The sequence below is a fragment of a genome, unplaced genomic scaffold (genome assembly GCF_019419815.1).
Source record: "Pyrus x bretschneideri cultivar Hongxiangsu unplaced genomic scaffold, Pyrus_bretschneideri_v1 Contig8, whole genome shotgun sequence".
In the NCBI taxonomy this organism is placed as follows: Eukaryota; Viridiplantae; Streptophyta; class Magnoliopsida; order Rosales; family Rosaceae; genus Pyrus; species Pyrus x bretschneideri.
The window spans coordinates 9254756-9279912 of NW_025999820.1; the positions used below are offsets into that span (position 1 = coordinate 9254756).

The 25157-nt window shown below is 37.3% G+C and overlaps 6 protein-coding genes and 1 long non-coding RNA gene across 7 annotated transcripts; 2 read left to right on the forward strand and 5 right to left on the reverse strand.

Moving 5' to 3' along the window:
- The first annotated feature begins 4866 nt into the window (after positions 1 to 4866).
- Positions 4867 to 5333, forward strand: LOC125473083. Its single transcript, XR_007255009.1, has 2 exons — positions 4867 to 4986; positions 5112 to 5333. It is a non-coding gene; the product is annotated as an uncharacterized LOC125473083 (long non-coding RNA).
- Positions 5334 to 7120: 1787 nt separating this feature from the next.
- LOC103936545 (phosphoinositide phosphatase SAC7) lies at positions 7121 to 13453 on the forward strand. The gene is made up of 21 exons (XM_009346396.3): positions 7121 to 7446; positions 7623 to 7795; positions 7907 to 7990; positions 8316 to 8443; positions 8579 to 8670; positions 8801 to 8858; positions 9000 to 9056; positions 9160 to 9193; positions 9373 to 9453; positions 9975 to 10081; positions 10215 to 10301; positions 10393 to 10470; positions 10716 to 10786; positions 10877 to 10975; positions 11509 to 11608; positions 11817 to 11925; positions 12109 to 12181; positions 12375 to 12468; positions 12572 to 12664; positions 12764 to 12830; positions 13014 to 13453. The coding sequence occupies exons 2-21, from the start codon at positions 7648 to 7650 to the stop codon at positions 13142 to 13144; spliced, it is 1791 nt and encodes a 596-aa protein (XP_009344671.1). The 5' UTR covers positions 7121 to 7446; positions 7623 to 7647; the 3' UTR covers positions 13145 to 13453.
- LOC103936544 (dirigent protein 19-like) lies at positions 13421 to 14517 on the reverse strand. Its single transcript, XM_009346395.3, has one exon. The coding sequence runs from the start codon at positions 14175 to 14177 to the stop codon at positions 13605 to 13607; it is 573 nt and encodes a 190-aa protein (XP_009344670.2). The 5' UTR covers positions 14178 to 14517; the 3' UTR covers positions 13421 to 13604.
- Positions 14518 to 14789: 272 nt separating this feature from the next.
- On the reverse strand, positions 14790 to 15296 carry LOC125473023 (dehydrodolichyl diphosphate synthase 6-like). Its single transcript, XM_048575240.1, has 2 exons — positions 15272 to 15296; positions 14790 to 15190 (listed from the first exon to the last, which is right to left on the reverse strand). Exons 1-2 carry the CDS (start codon positions 15294 to 15296, stop codon positions 14790 to 14792), a joined length of 426 nt encoding a protein of 141 aa, XP_048431197.1.
- A 151-nt stretch (positions 15297 to 15447) lies between these two features.
- Positions 15448 to 16189, reverse strand: LOC103936546 (dirigent protein 19-like). The gene has a single exon (XM_009346397.3). It carries the CDS (start codon positions 16168 to 16170, stop codon positions 15598 to 15600), a length of 573 nt encoding a protein of 190 aa, XP_009344672.1. The 5' UTR covers positions 16171 to 16189; the 3' UTR covers positions 15448 to 15597.
- A 451-nt stretch (positions 16190 to 16640) lies between these two features.
- On the reverse strand, positions 16641 to 19324 carry LOC103936547 (dehydrodolichyl diphosphate synthase CPT3). The gene is made up of 2 exons (XM_009346398.2): positions 18951 to 19324; positions 16641 to 17825 (listed from the first exon to the last, which is right to left on the reverse strand). Exon 2 carries the CDS (start codon positions 17814 to 17816, stop codon positions 16818 to 16820), a length of 999 nt encoding a protein of 332 aa, XP_009344673.1. The 5' UTR covers positions 17817 to 17825; positions 18951 to 19324; the 3' UTR covers positions 16641 to 16817.
- A 1770-nt stretch (positions 19325 to 21094) lies between these two features.
- Positions 21095 to 24687, reverse strand: LOC103936548 (probable serine/threonine-protein kinase PIX13). The gene is made up of 6 exons (XM_009346400.3): positions 24519 to 24687; positions 23928 to 24277; positions 22475 to 22610; positions 22247 to 22389; positions 21845 to 21968; positions 21095 to 21722 (listed from the first exon to the last, which is right to left on the reverse strand). Exons 1-6 carry the CDS (start codon positions 24577 to 24579, stop codon positions 21301 to 21303), a joined length of 1236 nt encoding a protein of 411 aa, XP_009344675.1. The 5' UTR covers positions 24580 to 24687; the 3' UTR covers positions 21095 to 21300.
- Between the last annotated feature and the right edge of the window lie 470 nt (positions 24688 to 25157).

A 25157-nucleotide genomic window follows, 5' to 3' on the forward strand; every position in this document is an offset into this window, starting at 1 on the left:
CTTGATATTTGGAGTTGATCTGATTCCAATCTAGAGAAAGGTTAACAAGGTTATAATATTTGTTTGTGGATCAAAGGTGGCAGTTGAAATGAACAAATTTTTGGTGATTGGAATTGCACTTCTGGTGTGCTTCATGCTCCAATGTGAAGAAGTCCGTGGGAAAGAATATATAGTGGGAGATGAGAAAGGATGGAGAGTTGACCCTAACTTATCTAACTGGACTGATGGAAAGAAGTTCAATGCTGGAAATGTTTTGGGTAAGGTATATACTTTGCTTTTCGTTTCAATTATTTGTTTTCAAGATTAATCACTAGCTAGCTAATTTTTTGTTTTGTTTACTTATTTTTTTGTTTTGCCGATTTTGGAAATAGTTTTCAAATATACAGATCCTACTCTCTTCATAGCTGGTATACGAGACAAGCATTCTTATGAAATTTGTGGCATATATAATGGTGATACAATCACATATGGCTCAGGAAATGATCATGTGGTATTAAAGGCAGGCACAAAATACTTCGCAGCTGCTAATGTAAACTATTGTAGAGCCGGAGCGAAAATTAAGGTTGATGTCGAGTAGCTAAATAAATTTAAACATGATGCGTGTTAAATTATTATGCTCTAGGGCTAGACAAACGGGCCCTGAGCCCGCGGGTAAGGGGCGGGGCGGGTATGGGGCAAGTCCTGTTTTTAAATAGGGAAAACGGGGCGGGGCGGGGCGGGTCAGGGCAATGACATTTTAGGGTCAGGCCGGTTCCAGATGTATAGAAAAACAGGGCCCCAGACTGGCCCGTTTGTAATTGAAATGGACGGCCCAGATTGAAAATAAACATACCTTCCAATCATGACCATTGGTTTTTACCCTAGTTGAATCTGATCGAGTGAGTCTTACTCTCTCTCGACCTCGACCTCTCCGTCTCTCGACCTCGACCTTTCGGTTTCTCGACCTCGACCTCTCCGTCTTTGACCTTGCCCCCTTCCCTCCCCTGAGCCCCTCCCTTCCACGGTTCCACCACCCACACTCCGTCACTCCCCATTAGTCATCTCCTTGCCCACCCCCGACATCACCGCCGTCATGAGTATGGGCCTTGACGACCACCACGGCTGATCTTCTTCTTGATTGTTCTCTTCAACGACATCTCACCCCAAACCTAGAGAACCCAGGCACCCGCACCACCCATCTTCTCGATTCTCCTTCTCTCCTTCCCAACGACATCACTGCCGTCGCGATCACTAACACTTCATCGCCATTTCTAGTTCAGGTGAATTCTTTAACCTCTTTTTTTATTTTTTATTTTTTATTTTTATAGGTTCTTTAATCTCTGATGTTTGTAACTTTGTAGTTTGAACTTTGATTTGATCTATTGGGATGTATCATGTATGTAATTTGTGCTCAATCTATTGGGATGTTCATGTTTGTTCTTGCTGATTTGGTGGATTTTCTGATTTTTTTTTAGCTTGTTTATTAGGTGTTTTCAGATTTAATACTTAATTGAGCTGAATTTTCGTACCTGCAAAAGAAGCAAAATTTGTACTAAATTTTTACTCCAAAGGTTCATATTAAGGTTAACAGTGTTTTCATAAATTTGTATTGTCACAAATTCACAATTATGTTCATACAAACTCATGTATTGCTGATGAATTGGCGGGTAATGTGTTCTACTTTAATGGTAGTATGGTACCAATTATATATATGCAGATGGTTTTCACTTGGGATCAATTTTCTCAGTTGTGTAATGGTTGAGTTAATTATCATTGGATTTTGTTAGTGTCGTATTGTAGATGGACCAGTCTTCTCAATTTGCCATATTCTTTAGTTTCAACATCACTGCTATATTTGGATTTTGTTGTTGTTATCTGGTTTTGTTCTTTAATTTTGTTTTTCTGGTCTATGCTTAGAAAGTTTAAGACTTTATGGTTTTGTTCTTTGGTTCTGTCTTTGTGTGTGTGTGTGTGTGTGTGTGTGTGTGTGCGCGCGTGTGTGTGATTTGTTTTTTTTTTTCCAGTCTTGGTGGTTTGTGTGTTCGATTGTTTCTGTCCAGGTTTTGGTATGGATTGCTGGAGTAATGACATTATTTGTGCTTTAAGGTATATCAACTTGGGAATGCTCTTCTTTTTTTAATTAATAACTTCTGCTTTTATATTTTGAGTTGTATTGAACGTTATTTGAAAGTGGTACTTTGCATTCGAAGATAATATGTTTTTCTGGTGAGAACAGTTCACACACCCAAATATTTGCGTAGTTCTGTATGTCTTGATTTTGTCTTCCGTTAGGGTTTGATGTGAACTTCAAATTAAACTTGCAAATCCATGATTAGTTGCACTCAATCTTAAGAAGATAAAAATAAGAAGTAAATAATGAATGTTAAAAAAGTTCCAGTGGCTTGTTTCTATTCTAGCTGTGTTGGTTTGTTTTTATTTCATTGAATTTGAAATGTAGGGTTTTCTGTATGGTGTTGTAGACTTGTAGTTCGCAGTCGCACAATTTTGGGATTGGAAAGGGTGGTGCTAGCGCCAGATTCTTGAGGTTAGTTTCTGTAAAGTTTAGCATCTCTATTCTCTACCAACTACAAGTCTGCAACAGGTATAATTAAACGTTCTCCTATCCTTCTATTAGTTCTATATGTATACAACACATTCTTGAATTTGAAAGAATAAGTTAATGGATTCATGAGATGATTAATATTTTGTGGTAATTTCATGAAATTGGTGTGCATATTTCAAAATATCTTTATTTGATTAATGAATATACTTCCATTATTTAATTTTTAAAGATTTCTTTCTACATCATGTCTTACTCTCAAGGTCAAAGTACCCCTAGTACTAATGTAGCATCATCTACGGCTAGTACATCACCATGTCCTCCACAACCACCAACAGAAGCACAACCCACATAGTCAAAATCATCAATGCCTTCCCCAAAACCCTCATCCTCCAGAAAAAGAAAAGCACCACCTATTCCAAAGACAAAACAACCAACTATAATAGCTTCACTAGAGAGATCTTCTTCTGAGAGATCTTGGGTTTGGGATCATGTCACTAAGTGTACCGTCTCGGAAATACAAGAAGTAGAAAAGGATGGAAAGAAAGAGATGGCGGAGGTACAAGTATTGAAGGCTAAGTTTAACCATTGTCATGCCCTTTTTGCATGTGATACTAGTGGGGGTGGAACTAGTACTTACATTAAACATATCAATAAACATTGCAAGTCATATAAACCAACTGATGAGTTGCAAAAGGTTCTAGGCAGTTCTGGACCTTCTGGAGACGGTAAAAAAATGCTTGTTGCTAAAGGGTGGAGCTAAGAAGAGGCAGTGGAAGGTATCGTTGAGTATATTGTGATCGATGAGGTAGCTTTTAGTTGTGTGGAGAGTGAGAGGTTTAGGCAGATAATGTGCAAAGTTCAGCCTAAATTGCATGTTCCATCTTGGAGAACTATTGTGATGAATTTATTCAGTATGTATGATACCATAAAAGATCAATTAAAAAATGAGATACACAAGTATAGAGTGAGCTTGACTACTGATACATGGACAAGTGTGCAAAATTTGAACTACATGGTGCTAATTGCTCATTTTGTGGATGATGAATGGAATATGCACAAAAGGATTCTAAACTTTTGTTTGATTTCAAGTCATAAAGGCAAAGAAATAGGGAAGCTGATTGAGCAATATTTGGTTGAGTGGGGGATTGAAAAGGTGATGTGCATCTCAGTTGACAATGCATCGGCTAATAAGGTGGCAATTGAGTATGTTGTTTGTAAAATGCACATATGGCCTAATAGTAAAATGATTATGAATGACAAGTTTATGCATGTGAGGTGCTTAGCTCATATTATCAACTTGGTAGTGAAACATGAATTGAAAAGATTAGATACAAGTGTGGATGCTCTTAGAAATGCCGTGCGATTTGTGAGATCAAGTCCCCGAAGGTTTAGTTATTTCAAGAAATGTGTGGAAAATGAGAAGTTGGATAGTAGGGGTCTAGTTGTTATGGATGTGCCTACTAGGTGGAATAGCACATACATGATGCTAGAATCTTGCTTGAAGTTTAAAAAAGCATTTGAAAGGATGTCCGAAGATGATGAAGCCAATATATACTCCACCTATTTCAGTGAAAAAGTGCTTAATGATGAAGGAGAAGAAGTGGCAAGTAAAGAGAGGGTTGGACCACCTAAGGAGGAAGATTAGGATGGTGCAGAAGTATTTGTGGAATTTTTGAAGGTCTTCTATCTTATAACTTTGAAAGTTAGTGCAAGTAAGCATCACACATCTAATACAGCTGTTCATGATGTCATTGCTGTGGAAAACGAGATTGAAAAGCTTTTTTTGCCTGAATATATGCAAACTGGAAGAACTGTAGAGTTGGTGCTACGTGATATAGCATTCAACATGAGAGCCAAATATCGAAAATATTTTGGTTCAATTGAGTCCCTAATCAAATATTTGTAGTTGCCCTTGTCTTATACCCAAGGTTCAAATTAAGGCACTACATGCACTTATGTAGAAAGCAATTACAACTTCTTAAAGAAGAGATTCAACAGAAAAGTAATCAAGTGAACACATTGTTGAAGGCGATGTGTGATGAATATGCTTGCTAAGCTTTCAGTTCACAAACACAATAAAAGGGTAAAGAAGATTTAGTTTTGACACTTCTTCTTCAAGAGTAAAACAACCATCTTATAGTGTACCAACAGAAAATTCAATGATATTTAGCCAAATCATGGATGATTGGGAGAAAGAACTAGAAGACACCGAGGATATTGCGCTTACACATGAGGTGGATAGGTATCTCCTTGACACTGTAGAGAAAGTACAACATGGTTCACAATTTGACGTTTTGAAATGGTGGAAGTTGAAACTCTGAAATCTCAATCTCCTGGATGAGAGGAACTCGAATATATCCTTGCATGCATCATCAGAGCACTATTTGGGTGATCCACCATTGAAGCCGAGAGCTTCAAGCTTCCATTGCTCAAACCCAGATGAGGTTATTGCCCTACTTCAATTGCTTGAGTTATTCTCTGGTTTTTTTTTTTTTCTTGTTTGATTTCTTATTTAATTTAATTTTCTGAAATTGATTATGCATAGTTGATGTTTTTCGTTCGAAGTGAGGGTTTCGGATGGGGAGATGTCAAGCTCAGCACATGCACTGATGCCGCACATCAGCCATACGTCACACAACCCTCAGGCTCTCGGGCGAGCGATTCCTACCGGGCCTCTCCCTCGGGCCTGCTCGGGCTCCCTGGCCAGCACACACTGGACCACCTTCCTCGGGCTATCTGGCCCTGTTTGAGAGCCAGTCCATCGGGCTATTGCCAACGGTGGAACTGCTCTTAATGGCAGCACCACAGTGACTCATGGCGACAGCCAAAGCCTCAACCCGCCCGCTCACTCACCCTCAGCTCGCAACCCATCCACCACCACCTCCCAATAGAACATGTTTCTCCCCTATCCACCACCACACTCTCTCCTGATCTCTGCCTCTCCGCCACCCAAAAACCCAGCAACCGAAACCATGAAATGATAAACTATTGACTGAACCTTCCTTCTTCGCATGCACACTTTATCGTGGAAATAGAGCCTCCACCACCTAAGACCACTAACCCACCCAAACATGTCCCCCCTTTTATGCACAACCAAATCATTCTCCAACTACATAGCCAACCCATAATCGTTTCTCTAGACACCCCCAACCCCCATCGTCATCTGGGTTTTCAATGAATCTCATCCAACCTAAACCCTAGAACGCAACAATTTTTTTGGTGCAAATCTATACGGCTGTCTAGAAGTTTTTCCATTGAAATGGTTATGGTAGTTGATGGTGGTGCAACTTGTATATGTCAACTACCCATTTGTAAATAGGGGTCTAAAAGTCTTTTTATAAAAGGATATATATGTTACTAACATTTTTATTAAAATGTAGGTGGAAAAATATGACAATGGGGTGAATTTAGTAGCACTATTACCATTTATAGAGCCACAAATGTACTTTCAAAGTAATATGTACGCCAAAAAAATAAAAAAAAAATGAAAAAAAAATAGAGTGATACGAAAACATTGCTGAAAATGAATTCTAAACTCAAGAATATCAACGAAAAGTCTTACGTGGATTTTCTAAACCTTACAGTACGGTGATAGTGAAATCAAATAGATTTTATGACTTAAAATTGTGATGGTTAGTCAACGTTTTTTTGAGAAACATGCAAATTTTTTATTTTTGAGAAATATCAAAATATCTTCGGTCATAACTATTAGAAGTTTTGCCATTTATTGTTCCACAAATGTGTTACATGAATTTTCGTGTTCCAATGTGATCGAAAAACGAGACATTTTTCAATGTGATCGGAAAACGAGATAGTACATCACGGTACCACGATACAAAAGATGGAATATATGTGTTAAAAAGGTAATAACTTAAAAAAGAAAACATTTCCCTCCGCTTATATAAAAACACATGGTGTACCACCATGTTCCGTTCACAATGGAAAATTTCTTTGGTCTTACAAGAGAGATTTTTTAATGTGACCAGAACACATGGTGGTACAACACGTATCACTATATAAATAGTGGAATATGTGTATTAAAAAATTAATAACTTAAAAAATAAAATTTCTCATTACTTCTATAAAAACACGTGGTGTACCATTCGTGTTCCAATCACAACGAAAAATTTCTCTCAATAAATGCCCATAAACATCGACCTATATAAAAGCACTCTTAAACATAAAAACAGACGACCATTTATAGCATCGTCTTAAAGCAATAATACATGTAATTTTAGTACTAGTTTAATCCCACCGATCGTTCTCCTCTAACATTTAACACTTGAATTGTAGAAGGAAAAAAGATAAAATGGTATAACAGAAAATAATTGGCTTTATAACCGTCCAAGATCAGCAAATAGTATGCAGATCCAACGGTCTCAAATCCAAGCTCCAATACACGACCGCCTTTTTGCCCAGAAGAAAGAACAAACGACTACGTCTGTGGGTCCCCATGTACTAGAGTGATGCCCAATCACCATCTTCCACGTTCGCTGTTTTTGACTTCTTGTTAATATTCTGATTAATTTATTGGAGAAAGTTCCTACCTCCAGCACTGATTTGGGCAAAAACAGTTGCTAGTTTCCGCCCAAAATACCGTTAAAGCTTTGGAAGAGAGAGGAGAGAGAGAGAGAGAGAGAGAGAGAGAGAGAGAGAGAGAGGGAGAGAGGAGAGAGAGTCCGTTACCGACTTACGCGTTTTATTAGACACGCACGCAAGCACGGCCTTAGCCTCACAACCCCATCTTTTTTTTACTTTGTCAAATTCTCAGACCAACCCCAAAAAGGCTCTAGCTTTGCTCTTTGATCTTCCATTTTTTCACAAGAATTTTGAGAGAGATTTGGATCTCAACTTCTGCTCTTTAACTTTTACCACGCCAAGTGCACGTGGTGATCTCTGAAAAGGTAGTTCTTTAGCAAATTGTAATGCTGTTCAATGTTCATGACTTTGATTATTCCTTACTTTTTGGAATAAAGATTTGAAATTTATGAAATTTGAAATATCGTGTTCTCTGTCGATTGAATTTTAATGCTGTTCTCGGGTTTGAAATTTATGAAATTGAACTTTTGGATTGGTTCAGTGATTTGGATTTTTACCCAAGTAATATGATGGAGAAGGCAGACTCCGGGCAGAAGCTGTACACACGAATGAGGCTGTGGGAGTTTCCGGATCAGTATGTGGTCGAGCCCACTGATGGCTCTCAGGGTTCCTCTTTGGCAGTCAGTAGGGTTGACGGCTCTATGCAGCTCATTGGTGGGTTTTCTTTTTGTAAAAGTAACAGTCTTTAATTTTGTTTCTTTGGTTAAATGCTACAGATTTACTGTCATTTTACTGTTTGTGTATTTGGGTTTTCTGGCCTTGCAGATAAGCTTCCAGATTCCAGCTCCGTTCGGGTTCCTAAGATTCGAACTATTTTCGGTGTGGTTGGGATTCTAAAGCTTTTGGCAGGTAACGTTGCCTTATTCAAACCAGTCAGAGTCCAGACCTTCACGTTTCATCTTGTGTATTTGAGATCGGCATCCTAATCTTTTCGCAATCGACATCATACACAAACCAATTCATTACATAATGTGGAAGCTGAGGCTAGGCCTTAGATTTACCAAATCTAATATAATTGCAAAGTTCTACAATTTAAGAAGCGTAATAGGATAACATATTATACTATGGCGGTTTTGAATTTTAAAGTATTGGATGAGAAATTGTGTATTCCTTTCTAGCCCTGGAGTTGCAGCTTCTCCATTTCATTGATGTTGTTAGTTCATTATGATTTCAGGGTCATATCTAATGGTTATAACAGACCGTGAACATGTTGGTTCTTACTTGGGGCATCCTATCTTTAAAGTTTCATCTTTGAAGGTTTTTCCCTGTGACCATTCTTTGAAGAATTCCCCGGCTGAACAGGTGAATCCATTGTTGCTCTACCCTTCACCCCTGCTTTAGTCTTGCTTATGCGAGTGCCTATTGATACTTTTCTGCTTTCCTTAACCAAGTAGTGGCTACTGACATGAAATTTATATTGTTGTACCTTTTTGGCAGAAAAAGATGGAGACGGAGTTTTCTGGGCTGCTAAATATAGCAGAGAAGACTCCTGGTCTTTATTTCTCGTATGAGACCAATTTAACACTGAGGTGAAGTTTTTTCCACATTAAGTTGTCCCCCACCCTCTATGCCCTCGTGATAAACAAGAACAAGGGTTTCATTTAAGAGTTGAGGTGAAATTGTGCTATTCATTATATTAAAAAGTTTGTGTAATTACAGTGCACAGCGATTGCATGATTTGGGCGATGAATCTAAGTTGCTTCCACTTTGGAGACAGGTATCCCTTGATTTTGCAATTGAAGACTGAAATTGTTTCCTAATATTTTCTTGTTGCCAAAGTTATGAAAAAACTCACATAGCCATGTTTTATGTTTATCTTCATGGTTTTAATCTCATGTCTCCAAATGTTTTTCCACAGGCAGAGCCTAGATTTCTTTGGAACAATTATATGTTGGAAGGGATGATAGATAACAAGGTCCGGTCTTTGCCAACCTTTTAGTTTTACCTGTTCTGTTTTCTGATGAAGTATTAATTACCGTTTACTAACTTTTGAGCATTTATGTGGTCTTTGATTGCAGCTCGATCCGTACCTACTTCCTATTGTTCAAGGGAATATCCTTATTTCGTTCTTCCTTTCAATTTATTGCCGTTTCTCATGTGTGCTTGTGTGCCTGCATACATGCATACATTTCATACTTATGTATTATTTAGTTTATTTAGTTCATTTGTGTGTGGTGTTCGATTTTATAAACTGTTTTTCCATTGAAAGGTTCTCCTTAATTGATCATCACGCTTTCATCACTTTCAAGCAGCCATTGGCAAAGATATTATCGATGTTACTCTGATTGCAAGGAGATGCACTAGGAGAAATGGTATTCAAATCTTGCCCTGCTTTTTCAGTCGTTTGTTTATCGCCATGCTCTGTATTTTACAGTTATCATACAATTGCAGATATTTGGTTAATACAGATGTTGGTTTTAGTACAATACCATCTATGAGGAGAACTAAGGATTTGTCTATTTAAAAAATTATATTTGCATGGACGTACAAGAGTTTGAGCGATGGACCAACTAACCTTCATTTCAGTAGGTAACATTGAATAGGACGGTTGAATGGTACAGGTAGAAAGTACTATAACATCTAGGCTGATTTGCCTAACTCAACTCTGTTGCATCTGTTCAGTGCAGTAGGAAGTAAAAGGTCCAGTGATTTCTGGTGTGCATCTATGTAAAGAGTATATGCATTTCCAGCAGAATAACATTCATGCTAAATTTGGGAATCGTAGAGGTTATAATATCTTATCAAGTTAGGGCCACTATATCCATCGGAAATAGGACTTATGTCTTTGTTACTCTAGTGAGTCTCGTCAATACTAATTTGCATTTCTTGGAAGGCACCCGGATGTGGAGAAGAGGAGCTGATTCTGATGGGTATGTAGCGAACTTTGTGGAAACTGAGCAGATTATGCACTTGAATGGGTTTACTTCATCATTTGTCCAGGTAGAATTGTATAGCTGTGCATGTATAATTATGTTATGGACTTTTGTTTACGTGGTTTTATTTATTTTTTGTCCCTGATTAACTGTCCTAAATAGTTTAGTCCATCATTAATGGTTTTTTTCATTTTTTGCAGGTTAGGGGGTCAATTCCGTTGCTTTGGGACCAAATTGTTGATTTAACATACAAGCCCAAGTTTGAAATTGTGCGACTTGAGGAAGCTGTGAGTTGGTGGTTACTTGTTTTTAAATCCTAAGATTCTTTCTATTTCATTCTATCTTCATCTGACTACTGGCATACTACATCTTATGCAGCCTCGAGTGGCAGAGCGGCATTTTCTGGATTTAAGAAAAAAGTATGGGGCTGTATTAGCTGTTGATCTTGTTAACACGGTGCGAACTCCTATCCCAAACTTTGTGGAATAATTCATCTGATCATACCCAGCCAATAGGCAATCTTGAGGACTATCCACACGAATGCATGTATATATGCATATAAGTATAGATTGTGTAATGTGCACTTGTCAGTGTAATCTTAGGTTTGCACGCTATTAAACTTTTCATTCTTTGATGTTCTATATGTGGGTGTGCGCACAATTTTGGGTGTTATGTCTCAATATACTTTATTATCTTGTCAGCATGGAGGTGAAGGACGCTTGAGTGAGAAATTTGCAAGTGCAATGCAGCATATTGTTAGTGAGGATCTGAGGTAGAATTTCCCTTCACCTAACCCTTTTACCCTTCTTTTCTTCTTCTTTGGTATGGATCTGTTTTATGTTGAGATTTCTGAATATTGTAGATATTGGCACTTCGATTTCCACCATATCTGTGGACATGTCCATTTTGAGCGCCTCTCTATACTTTATGAGCAAATTGTAGATTTCCTGGACAGAAATGGGTATGTTTTCCATCAAACTGTAATAAGCGTTTAATTTCTTGGCACGCCTTTTGGTATATAATGCTTCATTATTCATTTTTCCCTTTCAAATATCATTTTACTTGTTGAGGGTGAGTTCAGCAGAAGTAGATTAATCCTAGACACTTGCATTGCATCACGCAGAGGAACGCATTGGCAATGGTATCGTTTTCTAATTAATAGGAGTATCGCCACAGATAAGCTTTTTCAAGATATATTCTGTGATATTTTGCAATAAGGAGCGATTTACTAAGTGTTAGACTACCCATATACCACAAAAGTAGTACACCTCAAAAGTTTAAATGGTCAGGGATGGGATGACATACAACAAGCTAATGTCAACAACAAAGTTGATGAAGTAATTTACGCAGCTTATGTTTAATTTATACTTATTTCCTCTCCTGTGTATTTGTGTGAAGATGCATTTATCATAAGTCCATTACGTACTCAATGCCTAACAATTGCAGGATGTCATCTTAACCCTTATTTGCTTATTCACAACGATTGAAATATAGGTATCTTCTATTGAACGAAAAGGGTGAGAAAATGAAGGAGCAACTGGGAGTTGTAAGGACCAATTGCATTGATTGCTTAGATCGTACAAATGTTACCCAGGTAAGTTAATGATCTGCAAATTGTTTGTAGAAAGTGCCAAACCCTTTATCTTTCTCCTTTTTTTTTTTTCTTCCTGTCATCGCTACTACTTCTTTCAGTTATGCAGCCAAACCCAGATTACTATTTTATTATCACTTTATTGATGGTTCTAGTTGTATACCTTTTTTTTCCCAATGTTTGTTCCCTAAAAGAGTATGATTTGTTGCAGAGCATGATAGCCCGAAATATGTTGGAATGCCAACTTAGAAGGCTTGGAATTTTTGCTGCTGAAGAAACTATTAAATCACATCCCAATTTAGATGAATGCTTTAGAGTCTGTGAGTACATCCTTTTCTCTTTTCTTCTACCTTCTCTCTTTCTCTCTTTCTCTCTCTCTCTCGCTCTCTCTCTCTCTCTCTCTATCTAGCATATAGAGGTTGTGCTTAGAGGGCTTACCATGTCTGCGGGTGCGTATTGCTTCTGATTTATTGTTTTTTTTTTTTTTCTTTCTGTTTTCCCAGTGTGGGCTAATCATGGGGATGATGTAAGCATTCAGTATTCTGGAACTCCTGCTTTGAAGGGGGATTTTGTAAGGTACTTATACATGGATCTACTCATACATCTAATGCATTCTTACCCTAGAAAATGTGATTCTGACTTAGGAAGCCGGGGAAAAATCTTTTGGAAGGTTTCGGAGCATGTTTATGTTTTGCTACTGACATAAGAATAAGATACAAAGTTTTAGTTTTTTGGTGTGGTAATTTTTGTTTATTCGGCTGGATCTTAGATGCGGACAGCGGACAATGCAAGGGATCGCTAAGGATGGAGTCAGTGCTCTCCTACGTTATTACTATAATAACTTTTGCGATGGAACAAAACAGGTTGGTACACAAGTGTTGGATCTCTTTGTATGAAAGCAATATCACCTCTTCTGCAACTATTTACGTACTGATTACTTCTTTGTTTTGGTGGAAATGCCTGAAGGATGCAATTGACCTTCTCCAAGGACATTACATTGTCTCGGTCAGCAGAGATATGACACCGTCATCACAAAAAGGAGGACTTGAGGCTGTTGCTGTAAGTCAAATTAAGATGTGTATTCATGTTAACTTTGTTTTTTATTTCCCAACTCCCGACCTTTACCAGTGTCTTAACTCGCATTATTTTGTTCTGCAGTCATTTCCACTGGCTTTGTTTTTCGTTTTGATGGGGTTCTTTTTTGCGACATTGTCATTGAGGCAAGGTAAATATAAACATGTCATGTTGTGACCAAGATAGATTTGCAGAAATCATGGCTTCGGTGGTGAAAGGGTGGGATGGGACCGGGACAATGTTGGTTCATTTTCTTGAGAGAAACAATATCTGATCGTTTACATCTTTGCAAATCTGCAACTAAATGATGATTTTGTCTCCAATGCTTTTTCAGTTAGGTACGATCTACGGCACTTGTTCTTCTCAGTTATATGGGCAGGTCTAAGTATTGCTATAGCTGCATTCGTGAGGGCCAATGGGCGTATTTTCTGCAACAGACCTCGTCTACACAAGCCTCGGTCTTAATTCTGTGCTCAGAATGTTGTGGCCGATTCATTTTGCTGTGAAGCATTTCCTGCTTGCTTCATGATATTTGATTCTTTGATTCGTACCCCACACGGAGTCTTGAATTCTTGATCAGTTATACACGAAAGTTAAAACGACATGTAAACACCTGCTTCTTTTGGTAACGACTTATATTCTTATCGTCGTTCTTTTTTTCTGTAAATGCTTGCGCCTTGTTCAAGCTTTTCATGGACATGGTTTGAAAGTTGTAACTTGAAATTTTCTGTATCTTCGCTATGACGATTAATTAGAGATTGAAATTTTGATTCCTGTTTCGTGAAACCACATTTATTTTTTTTACATCAGATTGATTCATCTATTTTCGGTTTTCATCGTGGATTTAACCGTGATCTAATCAAATTACATTTCAATCTTAGATAGCGATAACATAAAAAGAAAAAGTGGAGATACAAAATCACTCTTAAGAAGCTTGAGTTACATATGGAGGCCAGTAAAGGTGAAATGCAATCTTGTAGACAACAGTTAGGCCCCTGAGATCGACAGGGGACGATGTCACGTAGCCTTGAACAAACAGGAAATCGCCGGTGCCTCCCACAACAGGATGATCGGCGGGCTTCACATTATGCGTGTCTCCGACTACAGAAACTGAACCAGAGTGGTTCTTCAAGCGCAGAGTGATCTTAGCCACTGAAATGCTCTGAAGCCCATCTAAGCTGGATGTGACGGTAGTTCCTTGAGCTATCCCAACTGCTTTCGAAGATCGATTGGCTGTGACAGTCATCGGATCCTGGACAACAAACACGGTGCCAAAAGGGGTAGTGGTTTGACTTACGCCTGGTCCTGTTACACCATTCACTACAATATATCCGGTTCTCTTTATGGTTTTGTGTTGAAAGAGAGTGAAGTGGAGGGACTTGAGATGATGGTGGTGATGGTCATGGTGGCGACGAGACTTAGAGGCGGCTTTAGTTAGGAGGAGGGCGGAAAGTAGAACCGTAAGAAGAACTATATCAAATCGCAGAGCGAGAGCCATGGCAGTTCTAGCATGAAGAACTTGGAGAACACTGAATTTTACATGGAAGTCTAGTTCTAGTATGGAGTCTTATACAATGGGAGAGCATAAATTCACATTTGGTAGGTAATTTTTTTACTCAATATCTGCCGTCCGAACGACAAAACACAGATTTTGGGGTTTTGATCAAGACCATCCAAAGAGGGGTTGGTTGATTATCCAGAAAAGTGGCCCTTATCTCTGTTTTGAATTTTCATGCAGCAACCATGATAAAAAAGTTGAATTGGTTGCTGCATCATTTTCAAAAGTTATAGCCGCCTTCAACTGTATGTAGAGTTACATTGAGTGTGAAAAACATATCACAATAATAAAATCATTGCGGCCCAATCTTCTACTGAGTTTCAATTCTTCTAAACTGAGCAGTAGAAGATTGTTATACACGTGTTATAACATGAATGATTTAGTAAGTAAGAAGCATATGTTATTAATTAAGATCACCAAATATTGACACTGTCATGCATAGTATAAGTTAAGAATCCGGGAAAATATAAGCTGTTTGTTCAACATTTCCAAGTTCCAGAGGAATTGTAAGCATGATCACATGATTTACAAATCTCCACAGCGTTATGATCGTTACATCTGCTTCCTTTTCTTCTCCAAATAGTAGTGGTTTCTCTGGAAGTTCAGAATTGCCCAAACCAAGTGCCGCAAACCCAAATCCGGCCACAGTGCAGCAGGGGAGTACAACGGGCAGTTAGAAGTTTGCCGAAGCAGAAAATTGCTTAAGCATGTCTCACCTGAAGTTCGAATCAAAATGTCTGGATCAGGTGCCACTGACATGTACAAGTGCTTCTCAACATCCACTACCTTTACAACAGGAAGCTGCTTCTCACTCTCTAGAAATTCCCCTTCATCTTTTTTGACATGTTTAACCCCTGTGTTTTCCTTCTCCTCCCCCTCAACTTTCTCATGTGATCCGTACGTACGTAAATAGTTGCAACCGTCATCACAAAAAGGAGGACTTGAGGCTGTTGCTGTAAGTCAAATTAAGATGTGTATTCATGTTCACTTTGTTTTTTTATTTCCCAACTCCCGACCTTTACCGGTGTCTTAACTCGCATTATTTTGTTCTGCAGTCATTTCCACTGGCTTTGTTCAAGCTTTTCATGGACATGGTTTGAAAATTGTAACTTGAAAATTTCTGTATCTTCGCTATGACGATTAATTAGAGATTGAAATTTTCTGTATCTCCGCTATGACGAATAATTAGAGATTGAAATTTTGATTCCTGTTTCGTGAAACCACATTTATTTATTTTTACTTCAGATTGATTCATCTATTTTCGGTTTTCATCGTGGATTTAACCGATGATCTAATCAAATTACATTTCAATCTTACATAGCAATAACATTAAAGAAAAAGTGGAGATACAAAATCACACTTAAGAAGCTTGAGTTGCATATGGAGGCCAGTAAAGGTGAAATGCAATCTGGTAGACAACAGTTAGGCCCCTGAGATCGACGGGGGACGATGTCACGTAGCCTTGAACAAACAGGAAATCGCCGGTGCCTCCCACAACAGGATGATCGGCGGGCTTCACATTATGCGTGCCGCCAACTATTGAAACTGAACCAGAGTGGTTCTTCAAGCGCAAAGTGATCTTAGCTACTGAAATGCTCTGAAGTCCATCTAAGCTGGATGTGACAGAAGTTCCTTGAGCTATCCCAACTGCTTTCGAAGATCGATTGGCTGTGACAGTCATCGGATCCTGGAAAACAAACACGGTGCCAAAAGGGGTAGTGGTTTGACTTACGCCTGGTCCTGTTACACCATTCACTACAATATATCCTGTTCTGTTTATGGTTTCGTGTTGGAAGAGAGTGAAGTGGAGGGACTTGAGATGATGGTGGTGACGGTCATGGTGGCGATGAGAGGTAGAGGTGGCTTTAGTTAGGAGGAGGGCGGAAAGTAGAACCGTAAGAAGAACTATATCGAATCGCAGAGCGAGAGCCATGGCAGTTCTAGCAGGAAGAACTTGGAGAATGCTGAATTTTACATGGAAGTCTAGTTCTAGTGTGGAGTCTTATACAATGGGAGACCATAAATTAGTGTGGAGTCTTGTACAATGGGAGACCATAAATTCACATTTGGTTGGTAATTTTTGACTCAATATCTGCCGTCCGATCGACAAAACACATATTTTGGGGTTTTGATCAAGACCATCCAAAGGGGGGTTGGTTTTATCCCGGAAAGTGGCCTTTATCTCTGTTTTGAATTTTCAAGCAGCAACCATGATAAAAAAGTTGAATTGGTTGCTGCATCATTTTCAAAAGCTATAGCCGCCTTCAACTGTATATAGAATTACATTGAGTGTGAAAAACAGATCACAATAATAAAATCATCGCGGCCCAATCTTTTATTGAGTTCTGATTCTTCTGAACTGAGTAGTAAAAGATTGTTATACACGTGTTATAACATGAATGGTTTGGCAAGTAAGAAGCATATATTATTAATTAAGATCACCAAATATTGACACGCTGTTATACATATTATAAGTCAAGAATCCTGAAAAATATAAGCTGTTTGTTCAACATTTCCAAGCTTCCAGAGGAATTGTAAGCATGATCACATGATTTACAAGTCTCCACGGCGTTATGATCGTTACATCTGCTTCCTTTTCTTCTCCAAATAGTAGTGGTTTCTCTGGAAGTTCAGAATTACCCAAACCAAGTGCCACATACCCAAATCCGGCCACAGTGCAGCAGGGGAGTACAAAGGGCAGTTAGAAGTTTGCCAAAGCAGAAAATTGCTTAAGCGTGTCTCACCTGAAGTTCGAATCAAAATGTCTGGATCAGGTGCCACTGACATGTACAAGTGCTTCTCAACATCCACTACCTTTACAACAGGAAGCTGCTTCTCACTCTCTTGAAATTCCCCTTCATCTTTTTCGACATGTTCAACCCTTGTGTTTTCCTTCTCCTCCCCCTCAACTTTCTCATTGCAAGCTTCGCTAGTATCAAACCCCGCTTCTCCATCCATACCACCATTGCAGCCACCCTTTGTTCCGTTAATCTGTGCTCGAATTTCGCTCTTTTTCACATTGCAGGATTCTTCAACAGCATGGACAATCTCATCACAAGAAGTATAAGCCACGCAGATTAAAAGCACAGCCTTTGAATTATTGGCAGTGGCCTTCATTGCCTTCTCAGCAGCAACCCTCACAGACTCGTTCAAAAGCTTCAAGTTACCGATAAAGTATACCCGAATGCCAAACTGGTTTACAATGCTTTCTTTCTCTAGCAACCCTTCAATCTTCTCCTGCAACAAATCCATCAGAGTTTTCACCTCGTCGGGCCGCCTCTTGAAATTGTCAATGCTGAAGGCATAGACTGTCACATACTTCACTCCCAACTCGTAGCAGTACCGGAGAATCGACATGAGAGATAGAAATCCGGCTTTGTGGCCTTCCCCAACAGGCAAGTTCCTCCTCTTTGCATACCTTCTGTTTCCATCCATGATGAAGGCTATGTGTTCAGGAATGGGGCCCACAGAGACAACATTGAACAAGCATTTCCTCAGAAAAGTGCTTAAACCCCCCAACTTTTGGCTTGCAATTGCCCTGCTTTCGCTTTCACTAATCACACTGTTTTTCTCCATCATATGATCCCGCTGAAGAGAAATGAAACCTCAAGTGAACACGAAACCTTAAACACCCTCCATATAAATACAAGAAAATAAAGAAAATGAGTTGAAAGATCTGAGACATGATTGCTTCCTCTTTACAAATCTATCACCGTTGGAGATGTGCGTTGTACTTTTATTAAGTTAATTGTGTATATATTTTAGTACATGATTCACAGCTAAGAAATAATGACTTTTTAACTGTAAGTACTCAGCAATGTTCACGAGACCAAAATGGAAAAGAAGGCAAAGAAAAGTCCACAAGCATAGACTTTTATGTTGAAAATCAGGCTAAGCAACGAAATTCAAAATATACCTCGTAAAGACTACACTTTGACTAATTTGTTTCTCAAATTAAATTACGAATTATATTTATAGCGATATAACCTAGAGAAATCTTAATGCGTAAATGCCAAAAATACCCTAATACAAAATCAAATCTCTAATTAATTTCCTAAATAAACCTAAGAAATTCCTACACTTTATGGATGAAGTAATTTGTCAAACAGAAGACAGGTCATCCCTAATTATAATTGGAGTGCATGACCCTTAAGTCAAATTATACATAATTTCTCACCTATCAATTCCAAGTTCAAAAGAATTAGCTTAAACAACAAAGATTACATATCAAACACAGTATATAGTGCATAAAAACAGAAAGAAAAAAAAATCAAAAAACCCACCCCAACCAAGCCAAAAAATACCATCAGAGCACTGAACTTTATTGTTAGCAGTCAAAAATAATTTTAGGTTCCAAGTAATGACACAAAAAATTCAAAGTTTGGGACTTTTTTCTCCCTTCCTCAGTTTTCTGAGCAGCCAAATGCAGTACAAAAACAAAAGAAATATTCTAAAACTCGTTCACACCGCATAAGAAACTAAATAAACATTTATATACAAGTATACATATGAGGAAAATAATTTCGACACGCTCTTTTTCTCCCTCTACACACCCTGTTTAAAATCATTTATCAATTCTCCATATTTGATTCGATTCGATTCAAAGACTAGAAATAAACGAGAGTTTACACGACGAGAAAAAAAAGATGCCTACAAATAATTTCCCATCACACACAGAAAAAAAAATCCCAAGATAAAGTGTGAAGGACTTACAAGAATATGTTGATGAATGAGTCGAGCACTGGCTAACGAATGAAGATTGAAGAAAATTAAGACCTATATATAAGCGTGGTTAGGGAGCCACCGAGCCACAAAAACATGAAATTATCTTTCAAAAAATATGAGATTAAAAGAAAAACATCGATCGCAGAAAATGGAAGATAATTGAGAAGAACACAAAAGCCACGAAAAATATACGAATGCGAGAAAATCAGAAGAGTTTAGAAGAAAGTGATGTTTGCTGGTTTTAAAATATGAGATTAAAAGAAAAACATCGATCGCAGAAAATGGAAGATAATTGAGAAGAACACAAAAGCCACGAAAAATATACGAATGCGAGAAAATTAGAAGAGTTTAGAAGAAAGTGATGTTTGCCGGTTTTTTTGGCATGAAAGTAAGAAACCAAAGCAAAACAGCCATACATATGCACCCACAGAGGAACACACAGACACAGTAGTTCAACTGTAATCTGCAAAGTTACAAAAAAATATTGAAAAGAAAGGTGAAAGGGAAAGAGCACCCTGTGCATTGCACAGTCACCCCTTTTTTTATCATTTTCTTCTGCTTTTTGTGGGGGTAATTTTTTAAGGGAGGCTTCCTTTGTCCTTCTTTGAAAATGGCAAAGAAGAAAGGATATTCTTTTCTATATTTTTTTATTTGAAAGAAACAAGAGTGCTCTCGTTTATAATAACGAATGATGTTTATAGAAAATGTTATTTACAAAGTAAACTTTAACGGTAAATTAAAAACGTATATAAAACACAAAAAAGGCTAAAGTAAAAAGTAAATGTCGAATAAAATTGAAAAATTAAAACAATGAAAATCCTAATTATACCCCTTCGCTACCACCATGAATCGAAGCCGCTGGAATCTAGCATTAAAAGTATTGACGAAATAGTATTTGTGAATTTAGTCTAGATCTTCAACTATCAAACTCTATATATATAAACCATATGATATAACTGTAAGTATTCATTAACAGTCACATCATTTGATCAACCATTATAATTAATTAAAAGTTTGGTCTTTTTTTTCTTTTTAATGTAATAACGCAAATAAAAATATCACAAAAATTAAATTCAAGACCTCTTCCAACAACACAAATAACGTAAATAACTAAAAACTTCTATACAATGATCTCACCATCTCTTGAGTTATGTTTTCATGTTCTTGTAGCTGATTTTGTCCCAGTTGTTCCTTAGGTTTTTGTTCAAAAGAGGACTTGGTTAAAAGTATGTTTATTTTCTCTTCTTTGAAAAAGATTTTCAAACACTTTCTTCTATTTTTACTTAATTATTTTTTAGTTTATTCTAAAAGTTAGAAAATCGCATGGTTATGATAGGAAGATATTTATGTGTGAAAATCACTCTCTACATATTACGTTATCATAATGGTGTAGTCACAACTAGATATCAAACTAACGTAATCATTGATATTAAAGAACGTTGTTCATCTTCTTTATACATGCATGAAATGCTCTTCACCTTTCTCCATTATAACATGATTATGATGGAGAGAAAAAATGTGTGAAAATAATTTTTTACAAATTACGTTATCATAATAAGGTAGCTACAACTAGATATCTAACGAATGTAATCATTGATATTAAAGAACGTTGTGCATCTCCTTTATACATGCGTGAAATGCTCTAAGTGCATCTGATCAGTTGCTAAGGATCATCATTTCCCTTTGCAGTTATGAAAGTCACACTATCTGCCTCAACATATTAATTTCGTATGCAGCATGCAATTAACATGAACTATCTACTTTAATATTTCCATGTATTATATATTATGCGGTTGTTAATTATGATTAACCTACGGGTGACGAATAATTGATCGACGCGTGGAGCTTGATAGACTTGTGCTGTGTTTAAGAGTCGAGATCATTGTAATATTGCTTTGGAAAAAAACGGATTGAGATCCTCTACGGATCTCACTCTCCCAAGCATGTGGATCGAGTAATCTAAAAAATTCAAGAGAGATGTATGGGTGTTGGAGAGAGAGATTGTATGTGAGGTAGACCATTAAGATGAGCTAATGAAAACCGCAAAATTTAAATTGAATGATCCGAATAGCTTGATGCGCAGAAAGAAACCATCTAAGCCCATATTATAAACTGCTTTGCTAATACTAATAGTATGGTTTAACAAACAATTCTTTAATTCAGCACAAATGGTGATTACAAGAACAAAATTTGTTATGAATTTCAATATTCAATCGCTACAATTAAATAAAAAATCAATATGGAAACTGACAAAAAGAAAAGTGATTGTTCAAACATTCTCAATTTGATGTTTGAACGTCAACATACATACACCTTTAAGTATCACTATCACACTTTATCATTGAGATCTATGAAACCTAGAATCATACGATGAACGGCGAATCGACTGTTTATTGGCTCCAAAAGTAAAAGTGGCTTGCACAGATGTAAGTTTGGATTGTTTTGGTTGTTCCTTGATTGCTCGAATTTGTTTCAATTGCTCCACGATTTCTATCATGGAAGGCCTGCTTTTAGGGTCCGGCGCTAAGCATTTTTCAGTAATCTGTGCTGTCTGCATTGCTGCCTTGAAGGCATATTGGCCTTCCATCCGCACATCCAAAATAGTTTTCAGCTTTCTTTTGTTCAGTAGAAGTGGTTTAGCCCATTCTACAAGTTGTTGTTGTTCCTTGGGACGTTTCAGATCAAGTGCTCGTAGCCCTGTCAGAATTTCAAGCAAGACAACGCCGAATCCATACACATCGCTCTTCACGTACAAATGGCCTGTTGGTATAGGGTATAGTACATGTCAGGAATATGTATCAGCTGATTTGTGAAAACCAACAGAGGGAATGTTCATATCTAAATTCCAAAAGATCTTCCTTTTTTTTTTAGAGATTGATTACCTGTTGCAATGTATTCTGGAGCAGCATAACCATATGTTCCCATGACCCTAGTCGAAACATGTGATTCTCCACCAACTGGCCCCAATTTCGCCAAGCCAAAATCTGAGATTTTTGCATTGAAACTCTGCATAAATAAAAGAGGAGATTAACAAAATAGACAGTTTAATTATATCACATACATGCAGAGTGGCTGTAGCCACATTAGCTAGAGTGGATGTGATCCTCCCCATGCACCCAATTTCAAATCGCTCTGCAGCCGCTCAGATTAGTATAAAGAATAATATCGCTTGTATAAAAAAAATTACATCACATGGATGGTTACAGCTGTAGGTTCTTAGAAAGATAATGCAGTATACATAATATATATATGTATGACAGAAACGCTTAGGTAGAAGTACAAACCCCATCAAGCAATATATTTGAGGCCTTAAAATCTCTGTAGATGATTTTCTTTTCTGAACTGTGTAAGAAGGCCAGGCCTCGGGCTGCTCCGATAGCGATTTTTAGTCTTCTGTCCCAAGAAAGTGGTTCAATGCCCGCACTCCCTGCTCGAAACAAAAGTTCTAAAGTTAACAAAATGGTATAGAAGCAAAATATCTTAAGTTCCATGGTTTCACATTGGTTTCTTACTTCTGAAAAGATGATTCTCCAAACTTCCTTTCTGCATGAACTCATAAACAAGGAGTAGTTCTTTGTCTTCCCAACAGTAACCTAATAGCTTCACGAGGTTCGGATGCGAAAGCCGACCTAGAAAATTCACTTCCGACTGCATTGTCAAATATGATCAAGAGAAGAGAAACATATTTAGCTTCAAAAGAAAGAGTGATGCTGAGAAATTATGTAAGAAGAAGAAATAGGGCTATGAGACATGACAGACTGAACCAAATTGTATAACGAGGATAGCATCATAGCAAATCACAATGTAACATTAAAACCACACCACCTACTTGGATTGGGATTTTAAAGAAAGATATGAACTCCAACTAATATGATCTCCCATGACAAAACTGGTGCTTTCCAAACTAATGAAGTGTGGAACTAAAAAATACAAGTTTAAATTTCTCACTTTCTGTACCAAAACTTAAACATATCTTACCCTAGTTTTGAATTAAAAATAGTGCTCGAATAAATAAGATGTAATGATCAATGCATAGTGCAAGAGTTACATAAGGAATGGTTCTACTATTAATCAACACATCGAGACATTTTTTTGATAAAAGCCTAATCTGCAATGCAGATGCAAGTTAGGGACATTTTCGACAAAGTCTTCATTCAAATAGTGTTGACAAGAGTCAACGTCTTCAGTTCGGTCGAACTCAATTCATGGCTTGATCTTAGCACGATTGAACTATTCCCTTCCCTCATGACCAATCCGGATCTCTTTGTGAGGATTTCGAGAATCCGATAATCGTGTCCGTTCATAGTAAATCATGTGATCAGAAATTATTTTAAATATTTTTAAATTACATATAAATAGTATTTGATAAAAATTAACTACACGATATATAATAAATGAACACAATTCACGAATCTTTCGAATCCACGCAAAAAAGATTGAGGATCCTGTTGGCCTCATGACTTCCTCACGGTCTATTTCTATTTCTTAATTTGTAATGAACAAGAAAACGACAGATATTTCTTCTAAAGTGGGGCCCACGTCCTGCTGAACTCCACTGGAGTAGAAAAAATAATAAATACTGTGAGGTAGCAGGCTTGCCAAATCATGACATGTTATGGAAAGAAGATTTTTTTTCGATTTTCTTGGTGAGATTTTATTGAATTTGTACGTGAATATCGTTTATTATGCATCGTATAATTATTTTTAATTAGATATTATTTATATTTAATTTTAAATAAAATAATTTTAATTGTACGATATACAATAAATAATTAAAATATAAAAATCTTCAGAAATTGAATTCGAATGAAACCCAAATTCATGATTAAAATTAAAAAAGATGCCGTCTTCGATAAATTATACTCTTTGACCAAAAAAAATTATAAATAAATAGCAGAACAACTGGTCCTGACTAATTAAAAATTCATAATAATAAATCAAAGTTGAAAAAATAAATAAAAATACCTGCCACTCTTGAAATCCTTGCCCATTTTCCGGGTTCAATTTCTTGATAGCAACCATCATTCCAGTGCCAGCTTTTGAAGGCTGAAGTGTTTTCTCATCCACCCAACCTTTGAAAACTATCCCAAATCCTCCCTCACCAAGAACTGCATCTGACTTGAAATTTCTGGTGGCAGCCTTCATCTCTGCAAAAGTGAAGACTCTCAAGTTTGGGGACTCCAAAATCTGCCCATTGGGTTGTTGTGATTGTAATTCTTCAATTTTGGGGCTTGATGATGCTTCTGAAAACTGACTTCTTCCTACACTGCTGCTTGTGTTTGATAATATGTTCTTGCTGTGAGTTCCCGATGTCCCTAGAAAAACATAACACATGATTAATATGCGTGAACCGTGTATGAAATTCAATGACCGTTTTCGTCTGAAAATACGATATGCTAGATATTCGAGAGGGTGATATGAACTTGGAGTACCAGGGCGGCAAGGCTGATGGACTGCCCTGGCCAACTGACCTAATATGAACATGAATTTGTGAAAATTTTGATGACCCTTTTTTTTATTTTTATTAAAGTGGTCTAATGTTGGAGTAAACTGTACCTGGAGTTGAAGGTATGTATTTGTTGGGATGAGGATCATGAGATGTCCAGCAATTCCCCATGATTCAATTTTGTCAACTAGAAAAAAGATCTGTGTAATTTTGCAAAGGTGGGGAGACAAAAGGAGAGATCTTGAAGGAGGAGAATGGAAGTGGAATTTATGTGGTTGGAAGTGGCATTTTATATAGTTGGAGAGTTGGACTTTCTGCGCGACTGGGGAGTTGCCATGAACCCACTAGGTTGCTTCATTTTTTAATTTCTAACAAAAAGATTAAAACTTTAATCTTCATATTTAACGCCAAAACATAAGGATTAATTGGCTGTATCCTTAATTCCATCTGGTCAACCGTTTCTTTTTATCCAAAGTTCCAAACCCTTCTATTTTTCACTTGCTTGGCATCAGCTGTGAAAACGAAATATTTAACTAATTTTAACAGTCAACCCCCAATATTTAACTGATTTTAACAGTCAACCCCCAATTATTAACGACGTCATATGACAGCACAGTTTTATATATGCATGCAGCAGCAGTCATCCGCCTTTTATTTATTGGATAATATTAGAAAGATTAAAATTTTAAATTAAATTTACAAATCAAATAAAATATAACCAATACAAAATATACATATGTGTCAATATT

Coding starts and splice junctions, on each gene's coding strand:
- LOC103936548 (XM_009346400.3), bottom strand. CDS start 24,579: ATGGGGAATTGCTGGACATCTCATGATCCTCATCCCAACAAATACATA. Junction 22,611..23,927: donor AAGGATTTCAAGAGTGGCAG/GTATTTTTATTT, acceptor TTGACAATGCAG/TCGGAAGTGAATTTTCTAGG. Junction 21,723..21,844: donor TCCAGAATACATTGCAACAG/GTAATCAATCTC, acceptor CTATACCAACAG/GCCATTTGTACGTGAAGAGC.
- LOC103936544 (XM_009346395.3), bottom strand. CDS start 14,177: ATGGCTCTCGCTCTGCGATTTGATATAGTTCTTCTTACGGTTCTACTT.
- LOC103936547 (XM_009346398.2), bottom strand. CDS start 17,816: ATGATGGAGAAAAACAGTGTGATTAGTGAAAGCGAAAGCAGGGCAATT.
- LOC103936545 (XM_009346396.3), top strand. CDS start 7,648: ATGATGGAGAAGGCAGACTCCGGGCAGAAGCTGTACACACGAATGAGG. Junction 10,976..11,508: donor GATTTCCTGGACAGAAATGG/GTATGTTTTCCA, acceptor ATTGAAATATAG/GTATCTTCTATTGAACGAAA. Junction 12,469..12,571: donor TTTGCGATGGAACAAAACAG/GTTGGTACACAA, acceptor AAATGCCTGAAG/GATGCAATTGACCTTCTCCA.
- LOC103936546 (XM_009346397.3), bottom strand. CDS start 16,170: ATGGCTCTCGCTCTGCGATTCGATATAGTTCTTCTTACGGTTCTACTT.
- LOC125473023 (XM_048575240.1), bottom strand. CDS start 15,296: ATGACTGCAGAACAAAATAATGCGA. Junction 15,191..15,271: donor TGCAGAACAAAATAATGCGA/GTTAAGACACCG, acceptor TTTGACTTACAG/CAACAGCCTCAAGTCCTCCT.